Here is a 23,014-nt window from a genome sequence, read left to right as displayed (position 1 = left end):
GCTATGAGGTGACACTCAAATTAGTATTTCTTGAATAGATAAAAGGGTTTGTAGTCTTTATATGCCTTCTGCAAGAGATAAAATAAACCCAAGACATTAAATGAATTAAATTGCTGGAAATAAGGGACATAAATCACATGAATGTAAAGATAAGCAGGGTAAGAATCCAAATTTAATCTGCTGAAGAATTGAAAGACGACAAGTGCGAGAGATTGAAGAACACCACATTTTCTGTCTCCGTACGATGGAAGACAGACTCCTTTCATCTTGTTTTGGCAGCTGCAAAATAAACACCAGGCTTTGCTAATAAGGTATATTATAAATTATTAAACCATTCAGTCTATGATCAAATGCATTTCAGATTATTTTTCGGAATAATTCTCCCTTTCCTGGCTGCCAAAAGAGATACATTTGGTAGGCTCTTATATAGCTATTCATTGATCACCCGTCTACGTGATGCTCTCGTCTAACACTAACTGTACTGCATGAAAGAAACATACTCACATCAAAACCTCAGCTTTGGCATTTGCTGATCACATGCTATTTTTCTCCGCAAGATCGCAAGTCAACAAAATTTTCATAATACTCTTTCAGTGTACTATAAATTTTGCTCTTTTTTTAATGGACCCAGAACATATCGTACAGTGTACATTTCTTCAGCTGCTCAAGGGCATACTTATCATTAAACATTTTTAACTATAAACGCTAATACAAATATTTGCCTATGCACATTAGATGATAGATATGTTTTTTTTTCTACAAAAATGTCATGTAAAATGGCCTCATCAATGCAACTGAATATTTCAAGATTGTATAGGAGAAAGTGAAACGGGAGGGACCCGAGTACAAAAGATCTCATTATTCGTATAATACAACAAATTGGTTGAGGCGGAAAATAAAAATGGGTGGATGATTTTCTTTGTCAAGCAAAGACCTCATTATGAGAACAATGCGCCATAATCACTTTTAAATAATAACAGATGCCTACAGAGCAAAATGATCTGTCTGTAGCTGAACTTTGATTTTTTTTAATAAGTCAACTTTATTATCTTTTAATCCCATAAGCAATAAAATGGGGCTGTTCGTCAGCTTACATGACTAGTACTGCAGGATCAGATTTTACAAGAAGACACAAAGACAAAAGTTAGTACAAGGCTGGGTGCCATGATGTGAGGAGCTGTAAACTTATGTTGCAATTACTATGAAAAAATGTAAACACAAGAGATTGTAATACTATAAAAAAAACTTGTATAAGGTGTGGATTGTATTTCTTTGTGGCAAAACTACATTTCTTCCAGTAATTCTTTTTTCCTCAGTCCATGCGGCAGCCAAACATGGGGTCTAGTCCTGTAGCCTTTTATAGGACAGGTGCCAGACCAAAACACACCTTCTCCCGGACCTATAAATAAGCAATCCCCCTCATACCTTGTGCCTTAACAATATCTACACAAAGGGGTAGATGTAATAATAGGGAGGGAAATAAACAGCTTAGACTAACAAAAAATATATTTTTGTTAAGAAATCTCTTTTCCCTGGTTTCACATGCAGCAGCCAGCTCTAGGGATGTAGCAAGTCATCCGTGGGTTGGGTAGCCAAGAGAGTTGCTTGCAGGATACTGCAAACAAAATATGTCTGCTGAGGTCAGTACGTTTGGATGCTTTTGTTTCACCCTTGTTTGCACCCAGATAATTGATGTGATAGAGGTGCTCTGGTTTCCTGAAGGTCTGTGGACATCTTTCACGTCCACAGTGTCCTTTGTCATTGGCTGGTTTGGGCCAAAATGATAAACTCTTGATTGATATTAGTAAATTATGTGCCTGAAAAAGTTTACAGTGAGCATAACAACCTTATCCTTACATCAAAATAATGTATGGTTCCTTGTTATCCATAGGATCTTTAAAGCTAGAGGGATCTTCTACAGGTATCGTAGTATGCTTACCTAGTCGGGCAATAGCTATGTCAACCTTTCTTTCAAGTGTGGGAATTTTTCTAAACAAATGGGGTTTCCATTTCTTACTCATAAGTTCTTTAAACACTCTGGGACTGGAAAATCCTTTTGGTTCCTAAGGTGGAACATAGGATACTGAGTAGATGATTCCATCTAAGCCAGTAAAATATAACTCTCCTCTCCCGAACTCAGAAGAAATCTTCCATGATCCTTGATGGAATTCTGGGAGTCCCATGCATCTTGCAAGGTCTTCTGCACACTGCCCTGTAGCCAGGACAAAAACTGCTTGACCTCTAAAGCCTCTATAATGGAAAGTGCACAAAAACTTTTCTTGTATTTATCAGGCATGGGCTGTACACACTAGTTGTTTAGTTTTAACCAGCCTCTTCACTTTAACTTAACTGGATGGTGGGGGGGGGGGGTGCTGGAGGAGGATCACACATTCTATGATGAAATGCCTTTCCATTAATAAAAAACAGCCCATATAGAAAGGGTAAACCCTTGTGCAAAATAGTGCAGCAGTACACAGGGGGCAAAAAGTGTCAATAGACATACATAGTATATGCCATTAACAAAGAATATATGTAACAGAACAGAACATTATGCACCCCTAATTAATGTCCAGGGTGCACCATAGGTCAGTTAATTGGGTACTAATTTGTTCTTTTTTTTTTTTTTTTTTTTACTAGAAGATACTAGCTTCACTAGTTAAACACATTATATACAACTTAAGAGCTGTTGCCACTGTATGAATGCAACCTATAGATATATCAATATGTTTTCATGCTCCTTTCATTGACAAAAGGAGCTTTTAGATGAGTGGTTTAGATGACCTTTTACTACACTGAACACCTATCAGTTTCATAGAAACACTTTATAGAGTAAGACCTTTTGTTAAAGAAGAAGTTCCATCCATCAGGTGACTGATATAAGAGCTGACTAAGGAACCTCTGACTTGAAAAAGAAATATCCATGACAACAGGAGAGCTAACACACTTACCAGCCTAAGCTACCAATGAAGCTATACAGAGGTTCTGACTTTGACTTTGGTAGAAGCAGAAGGTCATGGTTACTCACATGTCAAGTGTCTGTAGTACTTCATGTGCTATCAGTCACACTATCACAACAATTTAAACACAAAATTACTACTGTCAATGAATCCTTGTAAATGGCAAACCTCTCCAGAACAGGAAATATTTACAGGAAATTTGCCAGGAGACACACAATGCACCCATCACAGCATTGACCAATTATACTGGAATTTCAAAAAATATAACATTTGTTCTGTACCCATAATAGTTCACATTGACATATTAAGCAAATAAGCCTTAGTAGATCCGTAATTTTCTTACTCTGAAGGTTTAAACAAACTTTCACCCATTTACGTGGTAGCTTGAGTTTACCAGGTGCTAAATTATAGCTGCAAACTGTCCTGGACTTATCTACAGTCCAAGCTACCAACTGTCCATATATATATATTCCATATATATATATATCTATATATTATATATATATATAGTACATATTATAGTACTTTAAAATTTATAAAAAAAAAATTTTGGTGAAACTGTCATTTTAAGTACTTGAATAAACAAAAATGTGTTATTTTTACACCTGACCACAAGTGAAGGCTGTGTACAATTCTAAACTTAACAAAGAAAAAAAAAATTCTTAAATGTATAATTATGACATAGAAACATGAGGCCGGTTTATTATTATTATTGATTAGTTTGTTCCTGTTTTCAAATAGGCCCTTTGCTGCTGTTTATTCTGAAAGAAAAAAAGGTGAAAAACGCATTGAAGGTTTTTCGCCATCAATAAGATTTATTTCCTAGCATTGCAATGGTTATATATTTCTAGGGGTTCTTCCTTGTAGTTAGAAGACAGAAGCCTACCATTTTGCTGGTGGAACATTCATTGCTGACCTTTGTGAGATTTTTTTCCCAGTATACAACAAGAGCAATCACCACTCTGAAAATGTAAGTTTTCAAAAATAATACTCAGACTTTGCCTCAATTAGTTTAAAATCTTTAAGAAGTTACTTTTCTACCCAATATTCTTGACTAGCAGACAACCAAAATGATGTGCTGTGTACACAAAAAACATGGAGATAAAATACTACCACGACTCAGGAACGACAGGGAAGCTGTAAAAACATTAGCAGTGATGACAACAAAGATTTGCTCTCTTTCACTTTCATTGATAATCGATAGCAGAATTACGACGGCGCAATAGCTTTATAAGGTCACCTCACAGATTATGTGTAAAAGGAACAAAAAAAAAATCTATAAAACACACAGGGGTTTATTCACTAAAAGGAGAGTTGTCAGGAGAGTTTGCAAGAGAGTTGTGGTTTTAACCCTCTCACTTTAATATGTTATTAAGAGGCAACATAAAGGGCTGGGCTGGCCTTGCATTACACATCATTCAGTGGAGGGAGCGCTAGCCAAGCTTTTCTTGAAGTAGCATCAGAATGCCCCATAAGATTTGACAGGTAGTAGAAGTAGTGATGCTTTTATTAAAAAAAAAAGTTATGTCTAATTTGGGTCAAAAAATATGTTTAAGTTATTTGAAAGTATATACTTAGGAGGAAATTTCCAACCAATGTTTAATGATCAATATTTAAACTAAAATACAAGGAACTGAAAAGTCAGCCCATGCCACAACATAGAACATAGATTCGGTTGTAGCAATATCTGCTCAACCACGTTGTTCTCTGAACTGGTAATAAGCTGCAAAACGTTAACCTCTGATATGTTTTCTTGCAGCATAGCTGCAGTATGCTCCCCATGATATAAGAACCTGGGTCAACTTTAAGTTGGTCAGTGAATTGTGACTCTACCTACAACGGGTATGTCAAATGTGGCAGAACTGCAGATCTTATGATGTGCAGTCAACTAATTGCCATAGGACCATCATGGGAGTTGTAGTTGGAGCATTACCTATTGGCCTGAGAAACACTGTTCTTCCTGCATACTGTTTTAATTTTGTTTACCCATATTCTGTAGATATGGTGACAAGAAGGATGAAACAACGAGCCAACACAAAAGTTGAACAAGTGCAGATATTCACTCAGTAACTTTGTACTATGGCAACATGAGTGCTTTATTATTCTACAATTATTATTCTAATACAACCAAGTGATTTACTTGCTCTGCTACCTTTATTATAACACAAATTGTATATCTGACACTCCATCCTGTGCAGTCTGGCACATAATGGACATAAACAACTACCAATGTAATGTTTGAAAGGTTAAAAAAAGCTTTTCAATACCGCTTATATTTCATATTAGATTTTTTTTTATGATAATGTAAACATGTTATTGGAAAATAGCCATTCTCAACATATTTCAGTGCTTACCTAATTGTTTACCTGTTACAAAAAGGGTCAGGGTTTTGTTTACTGCTTTTTAAAAGAACAAACTATTCACAAGCAAATATACTTAAGACGGCTACTTTTAGACTGACTAAAAGCTTCCAAATGAACATATCTGATTGTCAGTGTTAGTGAGTGAGTGTTAGTCTGTCTATTTAGTTCTGGTGGTGGTGGATATACTGCATTTTACCAGGCAAAGTAACATTTGTGCCACAGTGGATTCTGGAAGAATTTCTTTCATCACAAATATTCTTTTAAAGATAAAAACAACAATAATAAAAAAAAATAGCAAATGGTTCTAGTTATTGGCTTTCTGGGGTTACCGCCATAGGTCTAACCTCTTATCTGACCTGGGTGTCTAGCTGATCGCAACCAACAAGCATCTTGTTAGCTATAACAAAGTGCATCTAATGTTTCTCAGGCATCAACCTTGTGCCTATATGCATACCAACTACAAAGAAAGTCTTCATGGGAAGTTTCATGCATAGCTGATTCTAATGGGTATCCATTCCAAGTGTGCATGATACCAAATAGTTAATAACTCTAAAAGACTTTTTAAGTGCACAGGGCAACTAAGGAGGTTATCTCCTCTTATTGTTACGGCTCCCTTCTTTTTCCATCCCTCAAGGCATTTTGGGAAGTCTCTTGCAGTCACATTCACCAGACTTCTAAGTGTTTGAGTGGGCGTCTTGAAACCCAACTCTCCTTTTTTTCATTTCACAGTCAGCCAGGTTTCACAGCAGCTAATTTGAGGGTGAAATTTAGTGAGATATTAAATGCCAGAGAGGTCGCATGCTACAGTACAAGAGAGTAATCTGTGCTTGTTAAAGATTTTGACCCCCCATAACTGTTGTCCAAAAACCCTTCCTAGAATTTATAAATGCATTTAAAATGTCTTTTCAGGCCTGCTAGAAAATTAACCCAAAAGATGCAAGAACAACAATTGAAGAATACAATCACTGCTGTATTTATAGGAAAGTGCCAAATCAGGACACATCACTGTATAAGTGGAATGTTACCGACCAGTCAATATTCACCATGTCAGTAAAATGGTGCTACATACAGTCAGCATCTAAAATATACCTTGCAACATATCAGATCGTGTCACCAGTGTTGAGCAGTCTGACAAGCAGGCGAGGAGAGTGCTGAAAAAGGACAAGGCCAGAATGTGCTCTCCTGCCCACCTAGCCAGAAATGCCACCTTAAAGTGCCAGCTTTGCTTCAGAGTGTTGTGAGATGGTCACATAGGAGCAACAACAGCTCCTTGGGCTGGTTGCGGGATCAAAGGATACCCCCAACTGGCCCATGATCCCTGCTGACCCTTAAAGCAGGATAGTGGGACAGATACCCAGAATAACAAGACCAAAAACCAGGACTATTCAATAAAAAAAGGCAACGCTGGATGGATGACATTACAGGCCAGAGGAAGTTAGTTTACCTAAGGTTTAGTACCCACACACATGCATATTTCTGGACAATTTGGATATCATGGTGTATGCTTTTAAATTGTGACTACAATTTAATAAAATTATTATTTCTGGAAAAAAGTGTTGAAAATGTGGTTTCTAATTCTATGTTTAGTTATAAAAGGGGTTAAATTCAGCACAGAAGGAAGAGCTACTCTTTAAGATATAAATCCACAGAGCCTAATCTATAGGTTGTACTGATTCAGACTCTAAAACAGCATAATTTATATGACATGTCCCTCAGACCTCCCTACACGTTTAATGGACAAAGAGATACATTTGTTTTAGGAAGTGTTGATAGAGGCATGGCTTGAGGATGGTGCTTTACTGAGAGCTATCTGACTGTGTAACCTATTAAGAGGTACATATGGAACCAAGAAAGGTACAGTGTTGTGAAAAAGGATTTGTCACATTTCAGTGATCAAATTGGTCCAACTAATTTTAATAAGACAAAGCGAGTAAACAAACTGCAGCTTTTAGATGATCACTTAATTTTTCACACTTGTGGTAGCTCACTGAGGAAGAATTTCTTCCCACTCTTCAACAACATTGTCTTAATCCAGCCACATAGGAGGGATTTCGACCACAAACTGATTTTTTTAATGTCACAGCATCACATTCTGATTTTAGTCAGGACTTTGACTAGGCCACTCTCCAAAGCATTCATGTGGTTTCTTTTGAGCAATTTTTGAGAAAGGTGGAGTTTCTCAGGAAATTGGGGAGAACAGATGGATCTGGGTCTCAAAGGGGGCCTCCCTTCTTTCAAAAGGATACTTGGTCGAGTTTAGCATGAAACTTGTTGTGAAAATGTTTTAAAAGTGCACCCACACACACAATATAAAAATAATCTGCATTTAACAAAAGCAATTTTTTTTTAAATCCTCTAAATTACAATATGTGGCAAAAAAGAAACACCAAATCTGTCTTTAATCCCATAATGCAGATTTTTGACAATTTTCAGTTCAGCTACATTTGCAGTTTGAAACAAAAACCAACATCCACCGAGTTCAGTTTATTCAAGATATCCCTAATTCCATGGGACCAGTTGAAAAGGAAGTGTTATTAGTAAATAGATGGTCTGAATAATCTCTTGATGAACATTTTAAAATACAAAAAATGTACCCATATAAATATATATATTTTTTTAATCAAAAATCCATCTAGTATTTTCCTAAAATAAAGTTCCACATTATATCTCCATAAGTGGTGTATTCATGAGTTTTACAGCTCATATATTCCAAAATGATTTCAAAATCAGATTTTGGCACAAAACAGAGAAAGATTTGCTATAATCTGGTATTTGGCCTTTATTCAAACTACTCTTATTACTTAAGCGTACACTTTTATGACAGAAAAGTCAATAAAATGAGGAAATGGATTTTGCTTATGCAAATAATTAGTGATCATGGGACAACACCCAGAAAAAGAGGCCACCTGAGGAAACTTAACTACCACTCCCATGTTATACGTTAAGGCTTAATGCCAAATCTTGGATCAAAAATGATTAGGCAAATCACCTTTAAGACACTACCTGAACATTTTGAGGCCACAGATGTCCTTGTTCTTCTTAAGGAATGTGATCCGTAGTTAGAAACTAATGAAATAATCCACGCCTTTTAAGTCTCTATTTATGGGCTTCTTAGCTTTTCACAGCATGTATCATTCAAATCTTACAGTACTGTAATATCTGCATCATCACCATACCCTGGGAACTCTCTAAGGTTAACTAGAGTCTCTGGGTGAACTACTGCTTCCTATAGTCCCCAGGACACCTTCCTCTTTCTCAGGATAGGGGAGAGGTGTTTGGCTGTACCCACTTTCCCCTACTCCAGGCATCCTATCTTGCCCTGTCCCATTCCCTCATTAAGTCATATCTCCAGAAGACAGGGGCAGCTTTAGGTAGTCTTCATTGGGAAGTTCCAAGGTATTTACATCAACAGTATGGACTACTGCCCATTGCTGCCTAAGTTGCCTCAATTAACCCACTTCTAGTATGCAGTAGGGCCAATTCTTTACTTTCTACCTCTTGCAGGAATGACGGATGTACCGCAGACCCTAGCACTGATTTTCTATAAATATGCTCTATTTTAAATTAATCGGAACCTCTATAAGTTCCAGCATACAGAATGTATAAATGTGTGATCAATTTCAATAACTATAAATCTACCACTGAACACATGGCATATGAGATTCTTTTTTTCTATTTGGTACAGCACTGTAGGATAAGTTGGTGAAAAATATAATTTAAATTTGGTGATTGCCCTACCTACAATTGTGAAATTCAACCATTCCATGAACTGGTATCAATACCAGACTGACATGAGGCGGCCCTGGAACATTACATTATGGTTTTATGCTCACGTGACATTTGTCCAATGTGCCAGATGGCCAGTCCGGGGTCTAGCTGTTATAAATAATGCCTGACACACTTCTATACATAAAATCAGACCATTCAATATGAGGAGCCACACATAAAAGTAAATAATCCCTATACAATAACACAATCAATTATGTTAGAAAGTACAAAAATAACACTTGCGTGGCCAGTTGTCCGAAGGTGCTACTGGACCTAAGGCTAAAGGGACAAAGAAATATGGCAAAGCTCCAGGTACAAAGTTTATTCACAATTCGCCATTAAATAACTGAAGCTGTTAAGTGCCTCACTTACACATGTAACTTAAAGGTCCACTCCAACCCTGGAAGTGTGCACACAACCACTTCCTACTTCCGGCAGTCTAAATTTCTAACTTCAATAAAGAACGGGTAGATCCGTTTGCATGCAGCAAAATGCATTGGGGTCCAAACATTAAATTATTGGTTGTTGTTATTTTGTTAGTTGTTTATTTGTTCCATAACGATTTGCTGCTGAGGGGGAATAAAGGAAGAGCATAGCATAATACTCGCCTCCGTGTCATGACTTTACGTCATGTGAATAGTAAAATCTTATAATTAGGGAGCAAAGCGTAACAATACGGTCTTTGTTTATCTCTGGAGAATTTAAAGATGGGATTTCTATTAGAATATAATTATACAAAATCAATCCACTGCAGACTCCGCCCATAACAGCCACAAGGCAGAGCCACTCCCATGCCCACATAAGGTCATGCCCATGTTACCAAGGTGGAACACAGGTGACTGTTCTCTGGCCACTGTGATGTCATCGGCTGCGCAGCGCAATACATTCTGTGATCTTGGCTGATGTCACTCACCTGTGTTTTGATCGTTCCTGATCTCCACACAAGGCTTTACTGAGAGACAATTGATATTATTCTGTGTTGTTCTGAGTATTCGGCTACAATAAATATGGAAGCTGTAAGTTCATATTATTATTACCTTTTCAGCCTAAATGATTAGAGCATATTATATAGAGATTCAAGGTTTTATTATCACAAAAAGTCAATATGTTGTGTTGTAGAGATAAAGATACAAAACTATTTTAATAGAGCAGTTATTAGGCTAAAATCTTATACTTTACCAAAAATTCCCGCTGTGAAGCCGGGTTAGATTATCGATAAGAAATGCTGATTTTTTTGTGTCTTTTTTTCCTGCAGAGTTCTTCTTTTATGGGATTTTTCAGGCGATGCTTTCGCTGCAACTGGTGGGGTGCGGAGGATTCAGATGTGAATGAGGAAGCCTTCTGCGAGTAGCAGCATCTGCGACTTTATCGGCAGAGCTCCCAACACCAACAAGTTTGAGGCGTTCTGCAGCGACACCGTCCTCGACACGAGCCTGAGCTCAGAACCCGACGATTATGTCAGTGATGGCAGCAGCAGCGAGTGAGGGGCTCCTCACAGCTGATGGACATTTATCTTAATAAATGTATTATTATTATTATTTATTGTTTTATATAGTGCCATCATATTCCATAGTGCTGTACAATGGGTAGACAGGACATAAGTAGTATATAACATTATTTGACTTACAGAAACACCAGGTGGGGGGGGGGCACTGCTCAAACCAGCTTACAATGTATGGACTAGGCTGTTCCTTCCTTCTACTAGTAGCTGAAACGCAGTTGTGAGTGTGGGTGTTTTCTGTGAAAAACTACATTACAAAAAAGAATAAGGTAAGGGATTAGTCACAGAAATGCCTGCTTGGATTCACACCGTGTTCATTCAGCCACTATTTTAGGACAAGCACTAATTAATTCAAGCAGACCATATCCCCTCTTCTTTATCTTCACTGAGACATCTGGAGCAGCAGTTTCAGGTTTCCTATTTGGGCTAGATTTATTTTTTTGGGTGGGGGGTGTTTGACAGTTAATCCACAAACACTGAAAATAGTTGGGAAGTTGGATTAGTGATATATAAATCAGAAATCAAGGTCATCAAGGCTACATGCTGAATTTCAGGTTCAGATCATGGATCCAGCCTCCTATATTGGGTAAAGAATGAAAATTCCCAGAAAAAAAAAAAAAAAGGAAAGTGAAATCGGCTTCTGCAGAAATAGCCCTTTTCAGATAACTTTCATTTTGATTTCACTCACATCAGAAGAACACATTTTTCACTCATCTGCAAAAGATATATTTTCAAATCTACCACTGCAAGGTTTTAATCTGCAGGACCCAAATCAGTGTAAAATATGACATCTGTAATTTCAGTTTTACCCACCATAGTATTTTATTCCAAAAAAATAAAACCCCAAAAACTACCTATTTTAAGGTATTTTCAACAATGTGTTTTAACCTACCACCCATGGAACTTAAATTATTGGTTATTTCCATTCTTAAAAGATTCCAAATAGATATTCCATCTTTAGCAGATATCTCCTTAATTTAGCTGCACCACAATCCATGAGTTTAGTTTTTCACCCATTTAATGATTAATTACTAATCAAATGCTGTAATTTTACTTTAAATAGTTTTAAATGTGTAACATACATCTTCCTAAAATCATGTTGTGTTTTTTTGGCCTTTTGAATCTGACAATGCGAAATAATATCTTAATGCAAACCGTCTCACATCATATATTGACACACTAAAAAGAGATCAGTAGGAGGAGGGAGTTCCGAGAAGCTAGCTGTGCTAAAAACTAGTGCACAGAATACTTCAAGGACATGATTTCAATTTTGCCTGAACTACTGGATAAGGTTGGCTACAGTTTTCTTACAATGTTTCCAGGAAAAGAGAATACTATAATTAAAAGATCTTGCTACTCCCTTACCACTTAATAAGAAAAAGGGACTACACACAACTCGTTACCACCCAACACACAAAAGAAAAGAAAAAAACGTATGAGAAAAGCAAACAAGAAAAATAAAACGAATAGTCGCAAACGCTCGCATTTTCAGTGTAACTTTTTTGTTAAAATACTGATCCATGAATCAGTAACACTGGGTTAGAGGTCATTAATGTGAGTGGTTGTAAAGAGTCAACTGCTCTTGGAAGAGGTCTGAAGACCTGCTTGCTTCTAAAACACAATTTGTAGTATAAATATTTAACACGTTTGTAATCATCTGAAGGGGAGAACACTGAACAAAGCAAAGTACTCACCTGTACCTAGTTGCCCCACTTTGTAACCACCACTCCTCCCTTGATGTTCTGGAAGGTTTGTATATTTATGTATGACACAAAACTGTGCACAGAAAGATGCGTGCAACATATGTTCTAATATATAAAGCTTGTCATTGAATAAAGACACACCAAAAGAATTATCCGGGCTTTATATCCCCCTTATAAATTTTTTTTTCTTCAAAAGGCTTCATTTTCAAAGTCTGATGGATGTTGTTACCAGGTGTGCCTTCTTTTTCAAAAATGGTTATTTGGGGTCTATTGACTAAAGTGAGAGTTGGCAGGAGAGTTGTGTTTCAGCTACTTATCTCCCAATAAGCTTCTTCTGTAGACAGAGCTTGGCTGGTAAGATATCTAGTTAAACATGTGGTGTTTATTCAGTGTTTTCACCCTCTGAATTATACAGCGACAGCTCAGCCCTTCATGCTGGAGAAACTTGCCAGTGTTGGCTATTCATAATGAGTTGAAAACCATATCTCTCCAGCAAGCCCTCCCTTTAGTGAATAGAACCCTTTGAACAGTTTCCATATATTACATTTTTAAAGAATCCACACATAAACCAAAACGGTGTGGACATTTCCATAGTTAAGATGTACCTGTATTTGGATACTGATGTAAACCCCTGGTATAATTTGCAGCCAGAACTACTGTGCATACTCAAATTTGGTAAAGATGATACCGTTTTGGGCTAATTGAAGTATAATAGATTGCATGCTTTCAAGACTATCTAAGTCTCTTCCTCAGGCATATTGTAAGTTCTCTCTCGTGCTACAGCAAACAGTACAACTCTATCGTTGTACTCAAAAAACAGGAAAAAAAATGAAAAGGGAGCGAGTAATGAAAAATGAGCGCATGCAAAGTAACAGCGGACCATTAACTGCAATCTCTATAACCACTGATGTGATAAGGAACTTGTAATATTCTGGGCTAAAATAATAAAAATGAGCAACGATCAGTGCGGGAGAGGATAAAAAGGCAAATACAATATAAATTCCCCTTAGAAAATGTCACTGACACTGTTAAAAGCCCTTTGGGCTCTGGAGATTAAGATTCTATATGAAATAATTAGGATAGAAAAGTCATTGGGAAATTAGCAATGCAGTTAAAACAAAACTAATTATCCAACAATCAGATCGGACTAATCCCATTTTATTATGTACTTCTGTTAGTTACCATCAAAGGGCGTGTAAAATGCATCCCTCAGCGCTTTGTACTGGGGCTGATTAACTGCTTCGGAGCTGGAGAGGTCTCTGTCTGCCACAGCTTTACAATATCCTGGCACCCCGAAGGCATTACAGATGCGTTCTGATCATAACCCATAAAGTATGTCAGATAGAAATAGACAAGGTAATTAAATTAAGTGAGGATTTTTCTAATTTGCTGATCCTACAAGTATGAAGATAGAAGCGTCACAGGGCAGTCAATCATATGGAAGGTCAAAAAAAGCAAGGATTTCAAATAAAAGTCTTCCAGCAGACCTTGTGTCTGTGAATCAGATTTCAAAAATGTAAAACACAAATTTCTAGCCAGACCAAAAAAAGGTTCAGAATTACATAAGGGATTGTCCATTCCTCCGCATGGCGGCTCCACACATCTGTCTTTCGGGTCACTCAGCAGACACAATTGGGCTGGGGAAAGTTTGGGCCTAAGCCAGGTGCTGAGAAAGGACATTCGATAAAGGGGTCTGTGGTGCCATGGAAACTAATAGTTTGCAAACTTGACAACAAAAGCATTCTTTACAAAAAAAAAAACTGTATATCAGGGAATATGCAGAAAAGTAGACAAATTACACTTTCTAAACCATCCTTTGTGCGTCTTATGTATCAACACATTGCCATGCATTTTAATAGACTCCTAGGGAAGGCAAAACTTAGCTGAAAATAAGTAGGAAGAATATAGATAGGTCATGAAATGAAAACCACTACAAAATGTTATGTGTGGAATATGGCGTATTCTTATTACAATGGCATTTTTAAAATGTTGTCTGCTGCTTAACGTAATTTATTTTTGGTTGTAGGCATGTAAAAGCTACAGACAAGTGCTAGCGCCACTTTGATAGCATCACACCGGACTGGATACCATCTCAAGTCTCTGGCATATAATATATATATATATATATATATATATATATATATATATATATATATATATATAATATCGTTTATTTGCATAGCAGCCAATCAGTGACGAGGATAGTCAGACCTTGGAGGATGAGGGCAGCTGCTGCTGCAGAGCAACCCTATTCTGTATCCGGTAAGCGCTTTATTTGAAAAATGTTTGCTTGTTTTGAAAGAATGTATATGAAAGTACTCAGACTGTCCCTTTAAATGTGGGGGGTCCTTTAATTTATACATGGCTGTTACTGTAACATGCTATTATGACTTCTATTAATACTTATAATCAAACATTCTGAGCTCCTATAAGAAAGGGGCATCAGAAGAGGAAAGTGGGACAAAAACTGAACACATGGGAGCTCCCAACTACCATGATGTAAGCGGGACAGTCCTGATTTTTGGGTACTAGCCTTTCAGTTGCCCCAGGCCTGTCTGTAGCCATGCCTTACCTACCACACTCCAACAAATAGGTTCCATTATGGACACCTGAAACGTTGGGAGGTATGGGATTCAAGTTGAACGTTTTTATTGAGGGGAAAAAAAAAGGTACTGATTCTTCAAAGCCAAAATACATAAAAAACATATTATTCATCATGGTACAATTAATTTTGAAGGCAATGTTTATATGGCATACTCCTTCACTTTGATAGGACAGAGAGATTAAAGAAAAGATGCTCATATGTACAGAACAAATAAAAGCTGCTGCTTTCTACATTCACCGTATGCCCAGGTTAATAAGCCTTTCACTTCAATAGTTCGGGAAATGAAGTCACCATGCAAAGGAAAACATCGATGCGCTGGCTATTTTAAGGGTCAAAGCTTTTGAGATGACTTCATATAGCACATAAAACAGAATTTTCTGTCGACCCCTTTTGTCTTGAAGGGGCTAGCACTTTACACACTTGAAAAGGACTCATATTATGCAGGTGATCAATCTTTTTTTTATCATTATTTTGCCAGGCTACACAGTGTATTCCGAGTAATACAGGGGGATCAAAGGAGGACATAAAAGGGGAAACAAATAAACTATAGATCTCAGTAGACACAAAACCAAAATGACTAAAAGAGAAAAGACCACTACAAAATAAAACAATCACAAAAGTAAAAATAAAAGCATATAAATGAGTGTCGGAAAATGAAATTGAATCCATAGTTACCAACCTAGCCCCTATGTATCATGTAAAATATCAGATCTTCCAAATAAAAATTCCACGCTGGCACATTCTATGACTATACTGTACATCCCATACTATACTGTATTTACAGTACAAAGAGTAAATCAGAAAATTCAAAGCTACTGTACAAACACAATCAAATGCATAGATCAAGAGAATACAAACCATTACTATTGATACAAGAATCCTGAAAGTAGTCATTTTTTCTTCTTCCAAGACAAAACTAGAGAAGAACATTTTTCTTTAATAATACAACAAAACAACAAACAAATGATATATATTTAATAAAAAATAAGTCATTCTTGTATTGGTGTTACTATGAACAGCAGTGTAAATATTTGTACTAAATCCAACTCAGCAGTAGTTGTCATAAAGTAGGCATATTAGTAAGAAGGTCCATAGTACGACTTCAAAAGGTTAACAAGTGAGACATGTAGTCATCTAGACAGACTATGGCTACTGCAAAGGATTACGGGATACTAGTCTTTACAGGCTGTGTGCATGCCGAATGATTCACATACCAGAGATTGGAAATTCCTTTATATACAAATGCGGTTATTACTTACAAGAGACTGACGGGAACTAGTAAACAGTACATATATTACACAGACAAAAAAGCCGCCACTAATTTTCTGTATATCCAGACTATTAGTCACGAGCCTCACTGGGGGGCATTAACTTAGCTGGGGTTCCTAGATACACCAGTACATGCGGTATGTTACGATACTAAATAAACAGAAAAACTAAGTACAAAACAATGTTTAGTAAGCAGATATAAAACAGACGCACTATTTTTACTCATTGGCTGCCTGCTGATATACAGTAATAAGAACAAGTGAATAATAACGTAAGCACTGTCTCAGTAAATGTTAAATTCACTAAAACCAACTAAATAGCCACGTATATTCATGTGGGACTGTAAAATTTAAACATTCAATATTTTACATTGTACACCCACCAGCTTCTGCTAAAAATGTTGGATTTCTATGTTTACACCAAACAATATTTTAGTATTAACTAGTGATTTCTATAAATTGCATTAAAGAACCTAGTAATGTAGACTGTTGAATATTACTAAAGCAAGGGTTTCACATAACAAAAAAAAGCGGTGGTGTGTCGTACATTAAACCAGAGCTATCACAAAAATGGTCAAAGTCAGAAGTATGCAAAGCCAGTTTGATAAGCAATAAAACTGAAAGATTACGTAAATGCGACATATGGATCAAAGTAATTAGAAACAGAACCTGACAGAAGAACCATTCAGGCCCATGTAGTCTGCCTATTGATACTATTATGCATTTTGATAGAATTGATACTATTAGGTTATTATGTTGGGAATTGTGGCTTTGATGTTATCACTGAAAATAGAAATCCAATTATAAACATTGTGTTATAAGAACTGCTTGAAATGTCTTTACAAATAAAAACAAAAGGAAATAAGTTAAATTATCAAATGCATGCTATGTATCCAATTTCCTACAGTCCGGTCTTCTTTCTGACTTCGCTGAAAAATATCCCCCCCCCCCCAATCTTCAGACAGTTGTTTTAGTGCAAGGTTTTAGAACGGTCTCAGATGAGGACAGGTGGAGCATTTGATATCTTTCAGAAATGTATTAACTGAAAAGCCAGCTGTGCTTTTCTTACGAGGGCCAGAATACCTGCGCTGATAGGGGTACTTAACAGATGCTGAGAAACTGTCAGGGCTTTTCTACCAGTTACTATAAGCACTAGCGTACACATGGTCCACCACAAGACAAGATGCATTTCAGTTTTGTGTATTGTGCATATGCAAATACACAAAACCATGGAACACAATAACCTTATGCCCCAGTGGATCAGTTGGAAACCCCACAATGGCACACAATGGACAAAACCCTGCACATATTTTCAGCAACCTTTACGAGGACCGATGAATGAAAATGTATATACAAAAAAAAAAAAGCAAACTTTCTTTTCTGGTTAAATACATACTGACATTTTTTGGGAAACCTTTTGCCATTTTATTGCCCCACTAGGAAATGCTCTTAATTCTCTTTGGCAGTGATTAATGACCTGAGGCTCCCATGCCGTTGGGCTTTGCACCGATCCAAGGGTTATATTAAAAGACTGAAGGCTTTCTGTACAGACTGGCTGACACTCCCAAACCATCTATTGCATTCTGTTCAACACGCTTCAACATGCTAATACATCCATTAAAAGTTGGACGCAGTACTGCTCCAGGTATCTGGGGACAGCGATGTTATTGGGGTCTGGCCAGCTGAGCAAGTTCTTCACACTGTTTAATTCCAACATCCGTAACTAGAAGATTTACTTTTCCCCACCTTTATGTCATGACGTCCTGTGAACCCATTCAAAAACGTAAACTGATGTAATTCCTGAGAGATAACAGTATAGTAATTCTTATAGTGGAATTAAAAGCTTTATTGGAGTCCTTGAATATCATATATAACAACTTTAACCCCAACAGAACTTCACGGTATTATCCAACGGTACAATTAGATCCTTCAGCCAACACTCAATCACTTTGCACTATTACCAAAGAAACCTGGTTCTGTTTAACTGAATCAGAGCCATGAAATGTCCTCACACTGACCTCATCCTGTAGCCCATAGCTTCTATACATCCAATGTAAAGATTCTGCATCACAAAATACCCACGGAGCACGGATTTACTAGACAATGTTTATTGCATTTAAGCCTCAAAGATGTCTTTCCTTTTACTGTCTGCCACAGCCCATAAAAACACAGCAGCCATGACATTTACAGCAATAAATGTAGTGTTAGCCCCTACCTCTCCAACCCCTGTTATTATTGTTAACATTTGTTTATCATGGACAATAAAAAGCAGAAAAAAAATTGAATTGTGAAATGACACGACTGAGCTATTTTTTAATTCCATATGTTAAATACATAGCTTTAGCCTCTGCATTTTTTTAAGCTGCAAGGACATAAACCGATACTTGGAAACACGATACGCAATTTCATTTCACACTTCATCAACTTTTACAACAGAGGCTCAATGAAATATAAGACAGCACCTGGACAACCGCCATATTTACCAACCTATAAAATAATGGTCACATTACCCCTTTATTAACTATTTTTTTCCCCTTTGTATGCGTCTGGACCTGATAGCTGAGACTTATACAAATCAGAATCACGTGGCCTGCAAGGTTGTCATTTTTTTGTATAATGAATGTTTACCACTGAGCATCCTTACTGTCAATCCTGTGTTGTGTAATGTATTATGTATTTACTTTCTTGGGTTTATTCAAAAACAGAGAAAAGAAGGGACATGGATAGAGCACAATCCCAAGATTTAGGACCTTGCTCAGAGAACAGCATCTGGGATGTAAGCAAAAAACTCATTTACACATTTATAAGCCCTGCTGTAAACATCTGAAGGCTTGCCCTGTCTGCTCACCTTTGGAAATTTTAAATACAAAGCAAATCTCAATGCTATTCACACTCTCAGTATGAAAAGTAAACCAGCATTCATCCCAACTCCCAAGTGACACAAAAACATGCAAGCCGACCAGAAAGCCAACTTGAGGATTTCTAGATAAGGCATGTTTGTGGTTTAAAAAAATACACAAAGTATTTTAGGATATTTCATCAATTCATGCAAATTTACTTTGTTCTGAAATGTAAAAAAAATTAAAAATATTGTATCCGAGAACAGAACGTATCTGTACATTTTATGTCAATGACTGAGAAATGTAAATTCTGGACTGCAGCTCCCCCATGCAAAGTAAGCATTTTGGCTGACGTACGAACTTAATGTGGAAAGTGAATAGGTTAGTACTCGGTATGTTGAAATAATAAAGGGAGATGTGAGCCTGCAAATGTATTTACTTCATTTGGGTCAACAGAGATTCATATTGTACACACCCTATCACGTCTCTAAAAAAATGATCTATGCATTAAAAAGCTTATAAGTAATTGTAAAGATTAATATTTAAAATAAAATGGATATTATTGCCATGTCATTTTCCCACCAGTGTGGGTTACTTTTCCATTTGACCATTTATTTTCATATAGGTATTGTGGTTTTGTGATAAAGTTCAGAACAAGAAAATTTTCTCATTTTTGGCCTATACATGGGAAAAGGCAAAAAAAACCCCAAACATTCTCTGCAGCTACTGGCATCCTCAAGTATTGCTGTCTGTATGAAGCCCTCTAAAGCATTGCTGTCTGTATGAAGTATGAATTATTGCTCTCTTTGAAAGTAAAGTAAAACTTGTCAAAACATATCAAAGCAATAAAGCATGGCACAAGCACTAAACAGAAAGGAGGCCATTCTGAACCCAGTGATTAAACGCCATCTAAAAGGAAACAACATTCTGTATGTTTTTGGTTACACTGGCAAAATAATTAAACATTTTTTTTTTTAAATAAAAACAAACAAACGTGAACCTCACCTCTGTTAAACCAGAAACCTCTCCTTTGGCTAAAGGTTCACTGATGGATGGGGTGTAGACTATGGAATCGGATACTGGTTGCCCCTTCATAAAATGCTTGCCTGCTTCAAAAATATGCACTTCCACCATTTTCCCCATGAACTCTGGATCTTTGGGAACAAGGACCTAAAAAGCAACCACATAAAAAGTCTTTACGTACATGGTACAATATCAAACGTCACAGATGAATTAGCATACCCTAACCTCCCTAACAATTCAGGTGTCCAAAAGAGGCACACCTGTGTGGCTAGAGGCTTGGAAGGTACGAGTGGTCCTGGGGTGCTGCATCCCACCCACCTTACCAAAAAAAGAGCCACACTGCCAGCAAACTTGGGACAGCAGGGCAGCTATGCTGGACAATGTTTGAAAATTAGGATCTTCCCGCAAAAAGTGCGACACTTGGAAACAATGGTATTAGTGCTATCAGTAAAAGCAACTCAAGTTCTAACTTTTTTTCTAATAACTGGGTAAAAAAGGTCTCCCAAATTGCATGGACTAGAGAGCTTTGTACTGCATGCTAATCCGCGCATTACTGAAGATGGAGAATAAGATTTCTTATATGCGATATGCATTTTACATGAATCTAGTGTTGGGTTGTTACTCTAACAGACACTTGGGTCCCTTATACTGGCCATTAAACTATAAAAGCTTCTTGATGTGAACACACAATTATGATAAAAATTCTCGATACTTGAGATTTCTAGACCAAAAAACACCTGTAGGGTTTAGATTTAGCATTGTGTTCAGAAACTCCTGCCTCCCGAGTCATACTACTAAAACACTGCTGGATACAATAGCGGCTGAGTAGAGCAGCAACGGGCTTCATAATTGCTAAGTGCTCTTGCTTTTTTTTTTTTTGGTAGCAAATAGCCTATTCCCAGCGTCAGACATCAACTTTTATTTCTTTGAAATCGGCTAGCTTTCAGCCGCAGAAATCTGGCAAAGATTCACTGTATAAAATTAGATTTGTTTGTAGGATCCACATGAGAGATTTCCGTAACACTGTTTGTATAAATGTAGCCGGCAGTTTATTCTTACATTTTGATTTGTTTAGTAATAAATAATGGATTTATAAATTTGTTTACGCGCGTGATTATCATGCGAGTGAGATATGATCTAGTTGGAAACACAGGTGGTAAGAAATGTGGAACTATTGAAATAAAGTAATTTTGCCAGTGTTGACATGAAGCATTAATGTAAAAAACGATATACATATGTATATCACAAAGAGAAATCAATCTCGTTACGTTAGTAATTACCTGTTCATAGAAACGATTGTGAGCAACAAAATACTGGGAATCAAAGGATTCTTCTGTTACCAACACCTGCTGCTTCTGGCCGATCTGGAAAATAAATACATGACATGTAAAACATCACTAATAAAAAAGAATCCATATAAAACAAAGATACAACACACCAAGCAACAATTTTATTAAGGAAAGAAATCCCCAGCTCCAAAAGGGGATGCATATCCATACATTACGTTAAGACCCATTTAAACCATGTGGCAGATATTCCCGACATATCCTGAAGCATCTCAGGTAACATTATCTTGGGATTGCTTGTAGCCCGACACATTCATATAACACAGAATATATGATCATGAGGCATAAATCCAGTATAGCAACTCTTCAGGACTCCCAGTATATTTATTAATTGTGTACTCTTCCTGATACTAAAACAATGTCATAGTAAAATAGGGAGGCAGGACAGTACTGTATACTGCATATGTATACATCGATACTATGATACTACGATACATGGATTTAATGTGGTTGTGTAGGTAATCATATTGCTGGGGTGCATATTCTTGTTAACGTGGAACAGGTGTCAGAACATGGAATGAACCAATAAGACATACTACATGATGACTTTATGACTAGGAGTAAAGGGTCACTCATCGTGGTACGGCAAGCTACAGACATGAGGATCCATCACATACTGAAGGTTAATTATTGTGACAATCAAGTATGTCTTACGTTGTTTAAATTCCCATGTGCTTTACAAATTAGTGTCATCCGTGATATATAAACCTGATGCAGAAAACACATGATTGTGAACATAGATCACGTACAAATAACACCAATTAGTTAGTTCCTGGGAAAGGCACCATGCATCTTCATCTAAGTATGAGAAGGTGGTTAACAAAAGGGTTGAGTGGATTCATGGGGTGAACCCTTTACTTTGCTTCATGACCTCATGTCATGTTGGGAAGGGAGACATTTTGTTACAAAAAAAAAAAAAAAAACATCCTCCAACCAAGAGTGGTAGAAGCTAGTACAGTGAGGGAATATAATCATGTGTGGAATATGCATAAAACTATCCTGAATTTAAGAGAAGACAAAGGAATGGTTAAGGTCTTTACATCACGAAAAACTGTTCTTATCTGCCGCTAAATTTTCTATTGCTTTGGAAAATGATTAACATATGATTAACATGTATTCAACATATTTATATGTATTATATACCATGTACTTAATCTATCAGAAAAACCTTTCAGTAAATGTTTTTTATAAAATCCATCTAGTTTACAATTAACGTCAGGTTCCCTGGCTATAACAGTCACTTTACATTTTAAAGTCAAGAGTCTGGGTTTTGGCGTAAACGCCCACATGTGAAATGCGATAACCCTCCTACGAATGTGAAAGGCATGACACGCTTTAATTAAGCACTTTCGTACGTGTTCAGACGCTACATGTACAGCACATTGCTTATGGTCTCAGATCCAGAGGAGCAGGTAAAAAAACAATCTCAAATGTCATGGTCTAGGACACACTGGTGGGTTCAAGACACCTGCCAGCAATTCTAACCATGAACTAAGGAACAGTTAATTGTATCAGTTCCACTGATCAAATATACCCTTTTGTAAAGCATTGGTTGGCATTGGTACATCTCATAACAATTTAAAGAGTTTAGTCAAATATATTTGGGCACCATTTCCACATTAATACACCAAGAGGTCTTC

General features: G+C 36.9%; 1 protein-coding gene across 1 annotated transcript in view; it reads right to left on the bottom strand.

The window, feature by feature from the left end:
- Positions 1-23,014, bottom strand: part of CDKAL1 (CDK5 regulatory subunit associated protein 1 like 1) — a 333,479-nt gene that overhangs the window by 5,754 nt on the left and 304,711 nt on the right. Inside the window, exons 14-15 of the mRNA XM_053467623.1 lie at positions 21,309-21,392; positions 20,011-20,175 (exon numbers count right to left, since the gene is read on the bottom strand). Coding sequence (XP_053323598.1) covers positions 20,011-20,175; positions 21,309-21,392 — 249 coding nt within the window. The remainder of the gene's footprint in view (positions 1-20,010; positions 20,176-21,308; positions 21,393-23,014) is intronic.

This window comes from Spea bombifrons, chromosome 5 (assembly GCF_027358695.1).
Source record: "Spea bombifrons isolate aSpeBom1 chromosome 5, aSpeBom1.2.pri, whole genome shotgun sequence".
NCBI classification, from domain to species: Eukaryota; Metazoa; Chordata; class Amphibia; order Anura; family Pelobatidae; genus Spea; species Spea bombifrons.
This window is presented reverse-complemented; position numbering and strand designations above follow the sequence as displayed.